The 16,893-nt window shown below is 32.2% G+C and overlaps 1 protein-coding gene across 5 annotated transcripts; it reads right to left on the reverse strand.

Annotated features, from left to right (window-relative positions):
• Window positions 1–489: 489 nt before the first annotated feature.
• LOC102582034 (protein MID1-COMPLEMENTING ACTIVITY 1) lies at window positions 490–7,996 on the reverse strand. 5 transcript variants are annotated; one of them, XM_015306861.1, is made up of 9 exons: window positions 7,777–7,996; window positions 7,110–7,196; window positions 6,126–6,893; window positions 4,136–4,551; window positions 3,906–4,015; window positions 2,423–2,494; window positions 1,506–1,612; window positions 1,119–1,212; window positions 490–732 (listed from the first exon to the last, which is right to left on the reverse strand). In XM_015306861.1, exons 3-9 carry the CDS (start codon window positions 6,531–6,533, stop codon window positions 680–682), a joined length of 1,260 nt encoding a protein of 419 aa, XP_015162347.1. In that variant the 5' UTR covers window positions 6,534–6,893; window positions 7,110–7,196; window positions 7,777–7,996; the 3' UTR covers window positions 490–679. The 5 variants fall into 5 exon arrangements, with proteins under 5 accessions (XP_015162347.1, XP_006343349.1, XP_015162346.1 ...); XM_006343287.2 differs by having other exon boundaries at window positions 7,110–7,188; window positions 7,747–7,996; XM_015306860.1 differs by having other exon boundaries at window positions 7,747–7,996.
• Window positions 7,997–16,893: the final 8,897 nt, after the last annotated feature.

Below are 16,893 nucleotides of genomic sequence, written 5' to 3' on the forward strand. Positions count from 1 at the left end.
GTAATTGGTTAGAACTATGCAAGTATTAGAAATGTAAGATTAGTTATTAGTGAATTTATTTATTATTTTATACGATATTAGTTATTTCACATTCTATACTGCATAAATTCCCTCATAACTTATACATGTATTAGTTATACAAGTTTATAAGTTGTCAACTAAACATCGTATTAATTTTACGCATGAATAACTTATTTCCTATCTACCTACCAAACATCGTATGAATTACATGAAAAATAATACATGAGTAAAGTATTTCTTATCTAGCTACCAACCGACCAGTAGGAGCATTTTGTTTATGGCATATATGGTTAGAAAGTTTTTACCCAAATAGATAAGAAGAAACAGTAAATTAACACCAGCTTAGAACTAACCAATTTAGGATGAACACTTTGTTAGCCATATAGGATATTGTAGTGTACCCTTTGATAGATATGTGAAGTGTGAGGGAAAATAAAATCTTCACATTTCATCCAAATAAATGAAAAATTGCACAAAGCAAATGAATTAACAATGGAACCATTGAAAACTAAAAAGATTATATTTGTACACATTAAATCTGGATTACTAAGAATTACTTTACAAAATGATTGTAAATCCAGAGAGAATCTATATGTTCCATCTATCAGGTTCTGCAAGTTATGCTCTAATATGTTTAGACAATTTCAATTTCAATTTCCTATGTTTCCATAAATTGAGAGGGTGGCGGGCTCGTTTTCGTCTTCTCTGTACCTGCATGATGTAGCATAGCAAATCTGCATCATTTGTGAAGAATAAATGTATGTAAAATAAGCTTAGTGCAACACATAGTGTTAATATATACGATGACATTTCATGTTTAGACCTCGTTAATACAGAAAAACAGCACAGCTAGTATGTAAAATGAGCTTAGTGCAACACATAGTGTTAATATATACGATGACATTCATGTTTAGAACCTCGTTAATACAGAAAAACAGCACAGCTAGTATGTAAAATGAGCTTAGTGCAACACATAGTGTTAATATATACGATGACATTTCATGTTTAGACTTCGATAATACAGAAAAACAGCAGCACTCTAGTTGAAGGCATGAACACATATGGCATATGAAGTATGAGACTCCAGCAAAACATACCATTAGCCCCACGTATTTCCACTTCACGCAATTCTTGGACGAGAGCACAGCAACAGCACATTAAATGTGAAAGAAAATCATCTATGATGCCTCCCTAAAAAGGAAAATAATCAGCAGGGTATCTATATTCCGACTTAATTTAATACCAGTTCATACATGGAGGTGCTCGTCCATCATTCAAATCCTATCAAAGGATTCAACATGACGAACAAAAAGAGCATTCAGAAGCATTTATTCATCTATTTCTGCATGGAGAGGATTTTTCTTTCCCTGTGAAGGGCTTGTGAAAAGTATTTGCAAGTCTATTTATCATTTTAGGGATATTACATTTGCGATCTTGTTCTAATTTTGGGACTAATATTTAGCTGTGCGAGATAGGGTATTTACCGTGATGTTTAGCTTTTGCCGAAGTTTCTTTCTGATGCAGCAAGTGTAACAGCAGCAGGACAGTATCAACGAGTAAGCCATTAATTCATTACAAGCGTCCGCTGAAGCTGCATCCAAATGGTATCAATAGTGAATAAACATAAAAGGAAAAATGGCGTGTGGATACTGTTAGAAATACATTCCACATAGTACCCAAAATTGTCACATGCAATTATCTTGTTTTTCCTAGGTGGTGATAACAAACAAAAAACCTCTGCTACCATGATTGTCGAATTGTGTCAAATGTCTAATGAAAAATAGTAAAATGTTAGAGATACTTTTTTTTAAAAGCTGGGGGAGGGGAAGGGGAAATGGGGAGGGGATTACAAGGTGCGGAATCGAACCCTCACCACAAGGTGGAGTTTAGGCAGCCAACCAACTAAGCTACTAAGATTCCCCAAAAAAAATGTTAGAAATAAACACTTTTACATATTTATTTTAGTCCTATGGCATGTTCAGGAATCAGGATGCACAATGTCCTACATCAGTTATGTAAAGGTTTTCAAATAGCTTTATGGGCTTAAGAGTACTATGTTCTTTTGAAAATTAGTTTGCTCTTGGAAACAACAAAGAAACACAATCTAAAAAGGTAGCTATGCTAATGCAAAGATGGATTTCCCAGTTCTCCAACATCTCCTAAATAGTAATTAGTCAAATTAACAACAAAACAAAGTATGTGTTCTTGCAGTGTACAATACTTCAACTGCTAGTTCTGAATCTAATATAGTAACTTGCAAAAATAAAGGATGTTACTTTGACCATTTTATTCATTTCTGGAAAATAAAGAAAAGAAGATTGATACCGATTAACAAAAACTGTACATTTTTATCACCCGTGACAGGACAAGAAAATTTCAGGCAGACTATAAAGTTACTTACATATGTCTCTGTTGGCTGCAAAACTGGCAACTTTAGAAAATGTACCACAAGGAAAGAAAAAGGTTTTAATGCCTGCAAAGTAAAGTGACACGACTGTTACCTTCCTAAAAAAGTAAAGAGACACTATTAACAACTATGATATATTGACATTGGACGAAAATATAATGATAGTCTCCAGGGATGGATAACAACTAGTTTCCTAATTACTTAGATACAAAAGAGCAAAAACAAAATAAACCAAAATGAATTGGCTTGAACAAGAAGGATGATATGTTAAGATGGCAAATTAATCTTCCTTTGGAGTAAAGAATTGCTCATTAGCACAATCATCCTCCCAGCCAATATAGTCTTGAACAAACTTCTACACCAAAAATCAGAAAATAGGAAAGTAAATTTATGAATATGAAAACAAACAAGTCAGGCAATCAACTAATTTCAGGATTCTCCTAAATTTAGAGGTATGTGAAACGATAGAACACACTACAGTGAAGTACGTGGATTCATAATGTGTTTATGCTTTATTAACAATAGCAAAAAGAGCAGTAATAACTAATAATAGGACAAAGTTATTAACAAAAAGTAAAGCCAATTGTACTTCAGTATCCTATTTCAGCCATTGGAATCCCTCTAGACTTGGTCAGCTAGAATAGAAATGATGTCTCTAACAAGAATGACACAAACAACATCCAAACTTAAATTAGTTCTTTCTGAGGAGTAAATGTATCTGTTATTGACAACTTGAGCATGATTTAAATCTAAAGTAGCGATACACACAAATATATCTAGTAACAATTTAACTTTAAACTTTCCCATTTTACCCTTAATGAGATTATTATAGCCACACAAATATCTATGACTTATTTTAGACTACAAGTTTCAAAGGTCTTTCTTTCATTCAAACTCAATGCCCAATCGAATATCATCACATAAACTGGGATGGAAGGAGTATTAGTTTAGCATTGAGCTTTCTGAATATCTATCCAACTACCAAAACGGCTATATAGTAGTAATGTTGTCTCTGCACCAAAGTACTACTGAAAAATAAATAGTGCTTCTGATCCTCCCCCTCAGTTTCTCCACCAACAAGTATCCTTTTGTTCCTTTCAACTCAAATCATCCAAGAAAAGCATATGAGCTAGAGTTAGATAGGCGAAACATCAGCTCATGATTAAACTCTTTAGTTTATGAAAATTGAAACAGTGAGTATATCATTCCTTTTGATCAATAATAACACAATATTTCCTCAAATCACACGCAAAATTGGACAAGTTAATAGAAGTACATGAACACATGAAATGAAGTTGTCTGCACAAAATTTGCTATTCTGGACATTTCACATCTTCAAGTATGAATATTTATCAATAAATTTTAATTTAAGAAGCTGTGTATCTTTCCTTTCAGCAGAATTAGATAGAAAAAAGAACAGATGAAACAAAGTAATGCAACAAAAAGAATAGTAAAGCAAGGATGTAGTTAAATGTACATAGGAGAGGTTCTGAACAGCATCCCAACAGATCTGTATGCCACTCTTCATATCGATATGAACCCTTTGAAGACAGCAGTTCACGTTGTGATGAAACTGAAGAAGTGTTTCTGCAGATAAATATACATAAAAATGAAAATGGTTGAGACTATAGGTACTAAACTCTCATCAGTGTTATGACTCCCTCCACATTTTAGAGAAGATCACTACTGTTTGTAAAGAACGGCTACCTTGAAGTTGAGTGTTTCTCATCACTTTTGATATAACTTTTATCACTGTGTTCCTTGTCACTATTGGCATCTGAGTGACTATGCTCCAACTTTTTGGTAGGCTGGGTGGGTGAACTCTTCTCGGAAAGAGACTCAGCTGCAACTACCTCTGTGACATCGAGAAGATGTTGAATGAATTCACACTGATTTACATCTAAATTAGCTTGTGAACGTTGCAGTTCTAGCTGAAGCTTTTCATTCTCCTTCTGAATTGCCTCAGTGATAGGCATGCTTGGGTAGGAACGGGAAAGGGTCTTCTTTAACACTATTGTATCATGTTTAGAGGGATCTCGTTTTAAAATGACTTCTTGCACCTTCATGTCTTCAGCCTCCAAAGTATATTCACACTGGTCCTTCTCAATGATTTCAAATCTCTCCTGCCAAAATATGTAACACAAAGATTTATCAACTTTGAAGGTAGATATAGATACCGATGACGCACCAATTGTACATGTCTAATTAATTAAGCCATAACGCAGGTTACCCCTTCAAATTCTGAGCAGTAATGGGCAAAACAAGGTAGACACATACTTGAACGGATATATTAAAAGACAAGCAAAATAACTGAGCAGATTACTCTAATTGTGATGATGCGTCTTTCTTAGAAATACAAAATCTCTCTCATGCTAAAACTTGGTAACAGTGGATGTACAGCAAGAAATAAGACAATACTGGCCCTTCATTGCAACAGACACAAAACTGCTTCACTATTTAAAAATGCTAAAGGGTTTGCTCTCTAATTCTTGTTCTTGGAAGAGATGAGTTATTAGGAGAGAGCTTTTTAATGACAGATGACAGTGGTCTCAGGGCAAACTTGCACGCACCTCAACTATTCCACCAGATACTTTCTACCTCTCACCAGTACAAGTACCGAGTAACTCCGTCAACCAAAGAATAACCCTATATTTAATTGCTAGGATTTGAACCTTGGTTTCCAAGGTTTGCACACACTTCATTGCCCTAGACCATTAGGCCACACCCTTGGGTGTTGGAAGAAATTAGTTATCCAGATAGACATTCTTTTTACGAACTACTTTTTTCATTACTATAGCAACCGATCTTAGAATACTGTATAACAGAGAGATAATTTAGTTAGTTCATAAAAATTAGTCTATAACGTCCTAGTCCTCGACTTTAGTTCATGACCTGTAAAGTGGAGACAAGAGAATAAGAGTGTGTAACCCAGTGGGATGCAGAGGTTGAAGTTATCAAAAATCATGTGACAGCAGATTACTATGAATTCCAACTCTAGACTGTTGTGCTTCACTGGAGCTACCTTGTTCCTTAAAACTGCTTGATACTAATGTCTTGCGGTGTTTGTCCATCATCTGGTACCTTGAACTAGTCCACATCACTCACACATGACACACCTCATAATCTTATGCAAAATGATCAAGTTATCAGAGCCATCTATCTTGCAGGAACCAAAATGTTTAAGAAACTTTCATGCACTAATTTCTGTCCTAATTGATCGCACTTTACTTTGACAGGTAAGCTAATGTAAGAATATATTCTAATTACTTTTGACAGGTGTTGGTATTTGGCTTCATGATGCTAATACATTGGCGTCTTTTACACGTGTTACAGCATACAGCAAGGATTTTATTCTTCCGCACATTCTTTAACGAAAACGAATCTACTTAGCATCAGAATACAAGGATTTGAATAGCAATTAAAATCCTTGTGAGATATTATGATAGGATATACATGCAAGATTAGCAGGAAAGAAAAGCGTCATATTATAGTTTTGGGTATAAGACCAACATCAAATGATGCAATACCGGACAAATAGTTCCAATTTTATATCATGAATTGATGACTACCTAACAAACTTAATATATAAGTAAGAACAACTACATAGGTGTGGATGGATTACGAATGAAATAAATAGAATATGAAGACATGTAACTTGAATCCCTGATGCTATGGATAAAGAGCAAAGTTTCAGTACCCTGACTCGAGCATTATCCACAAGCGTGATGAGAGGAATGATCTTCAAATACTGGTCAATCTCATTCTGGGCCTTCCGGAACTGGTAGACAATGTTCCATCCCATAGCCAACAGATAAAGATAGCTCCGATCCTGGCAGCTGTTGACCAAAATGTAAGACCTCCTTAATGCATCTTCAAGATATTCCAATGGCTCGGAGGTTTCAGGATACTTCTTGAGTTCTGTAATTCTAAGCTGCTCCAATAAATTACCGATTAATTTGAGATGCTGCGCAAACTGCCTGCAATTCTTCTTGTGCATTCGAGCTGTGCTTGCAGCTTTTACGATCAAACCAATTAGCTTCACTGCATCAAGGCCAGCAAGCTGGGCACCATTTGCAATTTCCCCAAAGTGTTCCCATGTAGCCATTCTCAATCACAGATTATTCCGTCAACACCCTATATAGATTCAACTACAAGCACATGCCCATATCAAAAGAATGACCATAAATGAACAGCAGCTCACTCAAAACTCTTAATGTTTTAAACTAGTAGACTTTCCCCAGCTTAATCTTTTTCTTTTCTTGGACAAGTTGATAACTAAATTATCCTATGTTTATTGATTGTATCAGGCAATCCAATGAATCAGTCAATGTGAGTTCAACTGACCCAGACACTACCGTCATTCAAAAAATGGACGAGAAATAGATGATCCGTCTCAACAGCTCCCACATAGTCAGCTTAACAACAGATCTTGCAATTACTGATTTTCGATGAAGATCCTGATCAGCTGAAATTAAGTTCAAAAATGAGTCAACCAGCTTTCAAAGACAGTCCATACTCCATAAAGCCTCTCATTTTCCATTTTCAACAAAGAGATAAAAGGCGAAAAGGAAGCAAAAACAATAAAGCAAAAGAAAATGTTTGACTCGTCACTTTATCCCAACAACAAAATGGATTAGCAAGAAACAGTATTCAACATAAAAATCATTAAAATTCCAAAAGCCTGAATCAACGGTGATACTGCCGTCACCTCACTGTACTCCACCGGAATTTCAACTCATCATATGACAGCAGATATCTACCTGATATACTGTACAACTATTAATTCTTTGTCATAATACACAAATTGAGGTGTGTGCATATTTAAAAAAAAAAAAAAAAAGCATAGTAGTATTATTTTACAAATAGTAGTATTATTTTTACAAATAATATACGCCAATTCTATACTATAAGCACATTTTCTTTGGCAAGAAAATAGAAACCCAGATGAATCTTTGCAAAATGGTGCACGGAAAAATCCGCCGGAGCTAAAAATACGTAAAATTGAGAGCAAAAGAACTTGGTTTTCTGTAAAATCACAACCTTACAAGCATTGATTTGCGGGAAGCAAGTTTTTTTGGCAGGAAAATAGTAAACCCAAATGAGACTTTGGAAAATGGTGGCCAGAAAAATCCGTCGGACATAGATTTCTGTAAAATTACAGCCTTACAAGCATTGATTTGAGGGAAGCAAGTTTTTTTTGGCAGGAAAATAGAAACCCAAATGAGTCTTTCGAAAAATGGTGCACAGAAAAACTCGCCGGAGCTAAAAATTACATTAAATTGCGAGCAAAAGGACATAGATTTCTGTGAAATCACAACCTTAGAGAGACATTGAATTGAGGGAAACACCTTCTGGATTTGTAATTTTCTGGAACTTTTCCAAGTTACAGTGACCCCAAATCTCTGACTCTGAACCAGAGAAAAGAAGAGAGAGAATGTGTATATGACTCCGTGTGTAAGAGAGAGAAAGAGGGGTCACCGGCTTCGGTGTTGTTTGTATGGGAGCTCCGATTTGCTGCACTATACATACAAACAGAGAGAGAGCAGAGTCCACAATTTGGATTTCAGTGGAAACTAGGGGTGTGCATTCGGTTTTTCGGTTCGGTTTTGTGTTATTCGATTTGGGTTTTTCGGTTTTCGGTTTGAAAAAGTATAATCCAATCCGAACCAAAAAAAAATTGGTTCGGTTCGGTTTTTCTCTTTTCGGTTTGGTTTTTTCGGTTGGCTATTCGGTTATAACTTATTTCATAACTAATTAATAACATAATCAAAGTTATATTTGCATGCTTAAAAAATAAAAATTTCATATAAAGAGAAGAACTAGAATTAGTTCTGCTAATTTTTTTGCCATGAAAGTGCAAGTAATATGTGATATTTATAGTTATAATGTAAAACCTAATGCCTAAAATTTAGTGAAATAGGATGGCAGTAATTTGATATGGGCCTAAATATTACAACAATACTGAATTATTAGTACCCTACGGCCTACATAGTAAACCTAAATATTATATGTGTAATTATTAATCTATTTTATATATATATATATATATATATAAAATTCGGTTTTTCGATTTTCATTTTTCTAATCCGAAACCAAACCAAAAAACCAAACAAAGTAACTTATAAATCCAAAACCAAACCAAAAATCCAAAAAAACCAATCCAAATTATAATTCGGTTCGATTTGGTTTGGTTTTTCGGTTTAATCCAAATAGTGCACAACCCTAGTGGAAACAACACTACTACAATGTCAGAATGACAGTAAAGCAAACTTGGTCTTTTACTTTCTTTTCTTTTTTTTTTGGGTCCAACTCCGATATTCATATTGAAGTTCAATTATTTCCAATTCGTTTAAACAAAGCCTAACTATCAAAAAAATTCTCATTCTGATATTCATATTAAAATTCGATTATTTCAAATATGTTTCGACAAAGCTCTATATAATAAATTATCATTTTATTTATAGTTTCTTAAGAAGTGTGCAAAGTCAATAGTGAACAACTAGGGGTGTTTTCGATTTGGATAAAAATCAATCCAAATCAATTTTATCTGGTATTAGATTTTTAAAAACCGAAAAAATTTGGGTTGGTTATGATTTTGTTCGGAAAAATAAAATAAAGAAATAACCGAACTAAACCGAGAAATTATATACATATATGAGTCATTGTCTCTTCCTTCTTGGCCAAAATAATGAATTTTGAAGTTTTATTCATAGTAAATTCAATAATCGAAAGTTATGTAATGTGAGATATTCTAACTATTTTTTGTTTTGAATGGATTGTTGTCATTTTTTTCACGTTTTGAATGAATTGTTTCTTTTATTTTGTATCTTTTTAATAACCGAACCAAACTGAATCGAGAACCGATAACAATCAAACCGATAAATATATATTATGTTTGGTTTTGATAATTTTAAAACTGATTTAGTTGATTTAGTTTTGATTTTAACCAATAACCGACTCATGAACACCCCTATGGACAACTATTATTAGACAAAGAAAGTATAATTAGAGTAGTAATATTAATATTAATCCTTGCATAACATATTTTTAAAAATAAAAAGACCCAAAATTAAAAGCTTATGCATGAGCTGTAAAGTATCTAGGCAATTAGGTCTTGGGGATGGGTAAATTAAGAAGGGATTTGACTTTTAATTGTAGTAATTAATTAAAAGCACAGCTAAGTCATAGTACTAAACATTTTTTGCAGCCAATGAATGTGCCTCTAATTTAATTTATTGCTTCTATAGGATAAATGTAGGTCGATAAAAATTTACCTGCATTTGATATTTAAAGAAAAAATTGATATCATCCTAAATAAGTGATTTAATAAAATAGAAATAAATAATAATTAAATAAGTATGATAAAATAGAAAAAGACATATATATAAAAATATATCAGATATTTATTAATTTGATATGAATACTCGATATGAGAAAGTTTTTAGAGTGTTTGAGTACACTTTCTGTCAATTTTCTGTCATTCATTTTTTTTCTGGTTATTTGTTACTACAAAATTAGGGATGTATTTAGCGATAGGCAAGACTTTTTGAGAATTTAATAACTTTTTAGTAAATACGGTATTTATATCAAAGCTGCTTAAGTCAAATTGCCCCTCTTAATTTGAATTCAAATCTCCTTAATTTCACCTACCTACAAATAAATAGTGGAAAAATATATAATCTATACATTTAATCGTAAAATTCATGTGAATGAATATATCACATAGTTTATATTTTTGCCTTCTTTGAAAAAGATGATGAAATGTATAATGAGTGTAAATTAATTTGAGGTAGCAAATTTTCTTGCCATATTATCCTGTTGAGATATGGAAGGGTAAGGTTTGTAGGGTCATAAAAAAAACAAAAAAAAACCAATATTATGCCTCCTGTTATAAAACTAAAGCAAAATAAGACAAGAAATATAGAAGATGAAAGCAATAGAAATAGGGAGACAAGAGATGAGAGCTTTTCTTATTATTTCAAGTCTTCAAGTGTATACAATATGAACCCTTATGCCTCTATTTATAGTGTAGCATAGAGGCATACAAAAGGTTAGTCATAAACATGACATTAATATGAATATAATGGAGGAGGTTATGGAAGTGAAAAGTTACAAGAATAATGGTTATAAAATTGGAGGTTATGGAGGTTATGACTATCTTCATAATGGAGGAACTTCTTGGTGTAGTGGACATCCACACTATAATATTTTATAACACTCTCCCTTGGATGTCCATAGATAATATGTCTCGTTAAAACCTTACTGGGGAAAAATCCTAGTGAAGAAAAAAGAGTACACATATTTTTTAATACGGTTTGAATGATACCTCGTTAAAAACCTTACCAAGAAAATCCAATTGGGATAAAACCATGGTTAAGAAAAAGAGTACAACGCGTTGTTTTCTCCCCTGATAAAAACTTTATTTAATATCTCGGAGACGATGCATTCCAATCTTATAACACAACTTCTCAAATATTGATGTTGACAATCCTTAGTGAATAAGTTTACAAGATTATCACTTGAATGGGTCGAACGTCTATCTCACAATTTTGTTGAAGATCATGTGTGAAAAGGACTTTTGGTGAAATATGTTTTGTGTGATCTCCTTTGATTGTATCCTCCCTTCAATTGAGCTATATATTATTTCTCTATATGGTGGCTGAAATATCCTTTTCAAAAGAAAATAACATATTTTCTGAATATGATAAATCATGATTCCAACCAAACACACTCCCGACTTAATTCATAAATCAATATTATTTCTGCATGATTTGAAAATGTGGTTACTAATGTCATTCTTTGAATGCCAAGATATTGTTGTGTCTCCATATATAAATAAATAGTCCATTTGCAATCGAGCTTTATGCAGATCAAATAAATATTTTGCATCTACATAATCAAATCATTTATGACTCGGAAATTGATCATTTTAATTTTATTGAAGCCCGTCTTTTCTTCTGAAAGAAAATCACACATCTTTTATGTGTTGAATCACTTGCTTTGTTAGTTTCTTGTCATAACTTGAATGATAATATGACAATCCCTTCACATAACTTTCGTTATGTATATAAAATAATCTTCTAGCCTTTTCATAACCAACAATATGTAAGTGCACCAATTGCACTAATACATGGCATTTTAAATCATTTTCATGAGATCAAAACGATTCTTTCTCTGTGTTAAGCAATCTCAGAAACATTGGGTACTCAATGGAATTGCTTTAAGACCTTTTAAATCCTTCAAGGATTTTCATATAACCTTTATCGTCTAGTTAGACATAATAATCATTCATTATACATATTCAAGTATTTCATCCATTGCCAGACTGAAACAAGTCTCATTGCATCCACCACTGGAGAATATATCTCCATTTAATAATGTCAGAATTTTTGCGAAAACCCTTTATGCCCTGAGGCACAAACCGCACTTTATATCTTTCGGTTATACTTTTGCACAATTATTCATTTGTACCACACTGACATTATATTTTGATCCATGAACTATAAGATCAAAAACATAGTTTTTCTATGTGAAACAAAATATACTTGAATAGTGCCAATCATTTATCTGTCCACACTATATGACAGATTCGAATTTAAGATCCTCGTAATCATTTATAGCATTGAGTGCTACTTCATATCAAAGATACCGTCGATGAACATTTTGATATCAATTCTAATATGACATAACTTATCGAGATCTTTTCATTTTTCATCATTTTCAGGTACCTGAACTTTTGCCAAGGTTTTATGAAGTGTTACGTCATAGTGCTTTTTCAAAGCACATACCTCATTATCATGACCATTTTGATAATTTACTCCTCTCCTTCCTCAAGGAGTTTTACGTTTGGAATCAATTGGTCTATCACGCTTCTGGCGTACCGTAGACTGTGTCCTTCAAGGACTATTTATTGGAGCATTTGTAGCTTAATTAAAATATTGGGTCAGCAAATACATCTGGCAAATTATTTGCAACATTGCAAAATGAATTATCTCTTGAACTTTAAGTTCACATTTTTTTTAACGAGGATCTAGATAATTCACCTCACACATAATTTTCAGCTGCAACACATATCTCCCCCCTAAATGTTAGGAAATCTAACATTTACCCCCTACCTCATTTGGGGATCCATCTTTGTGCGTGGTGGAGCAATAAAATCATATGTGAACACATCAAATTTTTAGATAGAAATTATTTGGTTCCTGACCCTGAACCAATTGTGATGGGAGAACCTTGTTGGCTTGATGCATACCTGTTAAATAAACATATCTCATACCAAATTTTATTTGAGAGATTGTTCTCATAATCAGTGGTCTAGCTATAATTGGAGGAAAACAATTTCTGCTAAACCAACCAGTATTATCAACATAATTTTATAGTTTGGAAATGTGCTCTTAATTTAACAATTTGAGCAAACAATCTTACAAAAACCACTTTGTAAGTTGATACAAATGCACATGTGACCATACCGTAGATGCATCTATTAAATCATAATAGTAAGCGGTCCACATGGCAGGTGAACAGGCCCATATTCACATTTTTATATGTTCCAAATAATTTCAGGGGATACAATCCCAACCTTAGCTGATACAATGATCATTTTATCGTGAGAACAAGCAACACAAGAGAATTCTTGAAGAATCTTTTATTCTTCAAACATATAGTCACATGAATTCTCAATTTCTTTTGCATCACATTTGAATCGGAATGGCCAACCGATTATGCCAACTGATGTTTATTCTAGTAAACTTCTAGTTTACTTTTGCATGTGATTCCATTATCATACCCATATTTGTATACACAAACAAAAAAAAAATGGGTAATCTTATACGTAAATATTTATAACCCACTTTGATTGTAGTAATTTGAAGATATTAAATCTTCCCATAATTTATCGTCTTAATATAATATTTTTTTCTTTTCAATTCTTTCGAAACTTAAAAAGTTTCTTTTGAGACTTACTACAACCCCAATATTATGAACAATTTTATTCCTCCGGATAATAACAAATTAGCCCTTTCGAAACTCTCAATTAATTTTGTGTACTACCACAAATTCACACAACCATTCTTATGGTGACCATCTCCTTCAAGGAGAAAATTATTATTATTATTGTCATGGTGACCATTCTTATGGTGACCATCACATGCAAGACATATTTCTTGACAACCAATGACAAATTTGTGTTGCCACACAATAATATTTATTTTGGTCATAGCCACAACCTTTATAGGAAAAAAATATTTCTTTCTTTTGTCCTTCAATAGTTCATAATTTAACATACCACAATATTTGAGTAGTATTTAAAGTATATGACTAAATGACCATTTATATCAAACTATTCCTTTTCAATCTCTCAAACCTCCCGTAGAGGTGAGATGTGATATTTATCCAACAATACATGAACATGTTCTTATCCATAAGAACACAAGTCACATTCTCTTCAAGTAATGACCATAACCATTTGTACATGCTCCATAAGTTTTTATTAGTCATACTTTGACATTATCAAATTTATTTGACCCACCTCAACATCACTTTAAAAATACTAAATGTACCTACCACTTTGCATTTCTTTATTTTGATGGAGGATTTACAAAACTTTCAAATTGGGTTGCACCAACCCAATGTGACCAATAACCTTTCATACCACTTTGATGATCAAAAATTACCTTCACATTTGAAGGACCATATTAAGAACCCATAATGTTCTTCCTTTTAATTACCACAATTGACCATAAACATTTTACCATACTCATAATCATACATTTAACCACTTGTCATTTTCAGACACATTATATCATGCTACCACATTCACATAAGAGAATGGAGCAAATCAATCAGAAAAATTTCATGACTTTTATCAAGAGCATATCAATTTGCTCAGTCATCATTACATCGTCATTACATAACGTTGGGACTTGAACCCAACGTCTTACCCATAAGAAGGCATTTTAGGTTATTATTTGTTGGGACCCAACCCAATATTTTACTATCATGATGCACCAGGACTCTCACCGGATGTATTACCCTCTTGGTGCGATAGGACTTGAATCCTTCGTCTTACCCTCAATCAATGACATAATAAGCCAAAATATAATAGGACTCACCATTGAGCCTTAAAAAGATATTGTCACTTTGTGATTAACATGCACAAATAAATATAAAACAAAAGAAACACAATAAAAATATTCTCAAACAAAGTATGTACTAATATCTTAAATTGTCAAAACAGAGAGTTACATATAACATTATATTATATTATGTTTGGTGCACAATAAGTAAGCTAGTGAATTACCGTTATAAATCAAAGAATCAATTGCACACTAACACTCTGTTTGGATCATTGTTATTCATTGTTTCATAATGTATTGTATTGTACTCTATTGTATGGTAGATACAATGTTTGGTTAGACTGTATTGTTTGTTGTTGTTTAATAACATTTTTATTGTTTGGTTTGACCGTATCATATTGTATTGTAATTTATAAATTTACTAAAATATCCTTAATTATTCTAGGGTAGGAGGTTTGACTAGAATTAAATAATATAAGGTAAAGGGTAAAATAGTATTATGAAATATTATGTAAAGATATAATGGAAAAAGAAATTAAGTAACAATGGAAACACACCAAATTGGTTGTTCCATAAAATGGGGGTTTTCATTGTTACGTAACAACGGAATTTAACAATACAATACAATATATTTTAAGTAACAATCAAAACAAACATTGTAGGTGTAGTAACGATACAATACAATACAATGGATAACAATGATCCAAACATAGTGTAAGAAAATAATAGTTCCAATCACACTAAAATAAAAGTGTTCACTACCACCACCCCTTTTTCAATTTTCATGTGAACCCAAAATATTTCACACACAAAACAAAATAAAATAAAAGCTTATGTAATAACCAAAACAGTGAGCATAATCATAAATAAAATAAAAAATAAGTTTCACATACAAAAGAAAGTATATATAGTCATAGGTGAAAAAATGCAGAGTAACAATAATATTAATCATTCACCTTGTTCACAAGTAATATATAAATTAGATTCCACAATAATTTACCTTGCTCCCGAGAGAAAAATAAACACAATTATTTTACCTCCTTTTATTTATTTTGCTTCAATCTTACAATGGTAGAGATTAATATGGATGAAAGTTTGGTAATTATGGATGAAAATCAAGCACTTCATGATTAGTATTCTTTGTGTGTAAAATCAAATATGCTATTGATGGCTAGAGACAAAAATAACATTGTGATGGTTGTAGGTGGTGCTTCGATGAGAATAAAGAAGACAAAGATAGAAAAATACTTTTTTCGATGGATTTTTGAAAAATTTAGGCACTGTAATCATGAATTTTATGCATAACGTCATATGATTTTCAATAGAAGTCATTATATTTCTCATATTTTTTTCCGGTGATCTTCTCTGGTGAATCCTCTAGCGAGTTCGAGTAAAAATCATGAACTTTAAGTTAAAATTATCAACTTTTCGGTGGAAATCAACATCTTCTCCACTATCTTTTATTTACTTTTAGAGTTTCTTTTTAAGGTAGAGTGATGGATATGCTTCTATGAGGATAAATTGAAGAAATCATCAATTGTGACGAAGAACTGTTAAAGAAGAAGAACTCAAAAAAAAATAAAAAATAAAAGTAAAAGTTTTAAAGAAATTGGGGTCACCAATTAAAAGATAAAAAAGAAAAAAAAATGGCATAATAATATATTAGAAATTATAATACTTAATTGTATAATGACAATAAAATAATGCCATGTGTTTAAAGTTGTCATTTTAACATAAAAAAATTTCTCACGCATTTTAAGGAATGTGAAGATACTCTTTATGTCATGTCACTTTTTCAGGAGTATTAATATCACTTTAAATAAAATTAGGTATGTAATAGATCACTACAATAGTTTAAGCATATAACTGAACTTTCAGAACAAATTCAAATAGAAATTTATGCATTTTCCCAAAAATAAATTGTGTGTCCTAACAATGGTCACAACACTACGTAGAGATGGATAGAAGGGGCACATGTGTCCCATCCCTTTTTGCCTACTTAATTAGCGCCCCCCCTCCCCCCACCACCACCACACCCTCCCTCAATATATATATATATGAGTTCGTGCAAATTCAAGCTCAATATATATTATTTTATTTGTTTAAGTTTATGTGGTACAAGTAATATTAGGGGAGATAATTAAATTTTTATATTAGTTATTGTAATTTATGGTACTTTTAATATAATTTTTAAATAATATATGTTACTCACTCTGTCTCAATTTTTATGGCACATGTGAAAATATGAAAGTCAACCAAATTGTAATATGTTCTTTTAAAAAATTTAAGTTGTTGATTATTATGACTTATAGTACTTTCAATAAATGTAATTTTTAAATAATATATGTTATTTCTCATATCCAAAATTATGTGGTACATGTGAAATTTCGA

Source organism: Solanum tuberosum, unplaced genomic scaffold (assembly GCF_000226075.1).
Source record: "Solanum tuberosum cultivar DM 1-3 516 R44 unplaced genomic scaffold, SolTub_3.0 scf00039, whole genome shotgun sequence".
Lineage (NCBI taxonomy): Eukaryota > Viridiplantae > Streptophyta > Magnoliopsida > Solanales > Solanaceae > Solanum > Solanum tuberosum.

Bases quoted from the DNA above. Each gene is read 5' to 3' on its own strand.
- LOC102582034 (XM_015306862.1), bottom strand. From the start codon at position 6,533: ATGGCTACATGGGAACACTTTGGGGAAATTGCAAATGGTGCCCAGCTT. The intron at 4,552-6,125 runs GTACTGAAACTT...ATATTTTGGCAG, and splicing joins TGGATAATGCTCGAGTCAGG to GAGAGATTTGAAATCATTGA. The intron at 2,495-3,905 runs GTACATTTAACT...TTTACTTTGCAG, and splicing joins CTGTTCAGAACCTCTCCTAT to GCATTAAAACCTTTTTCTTT.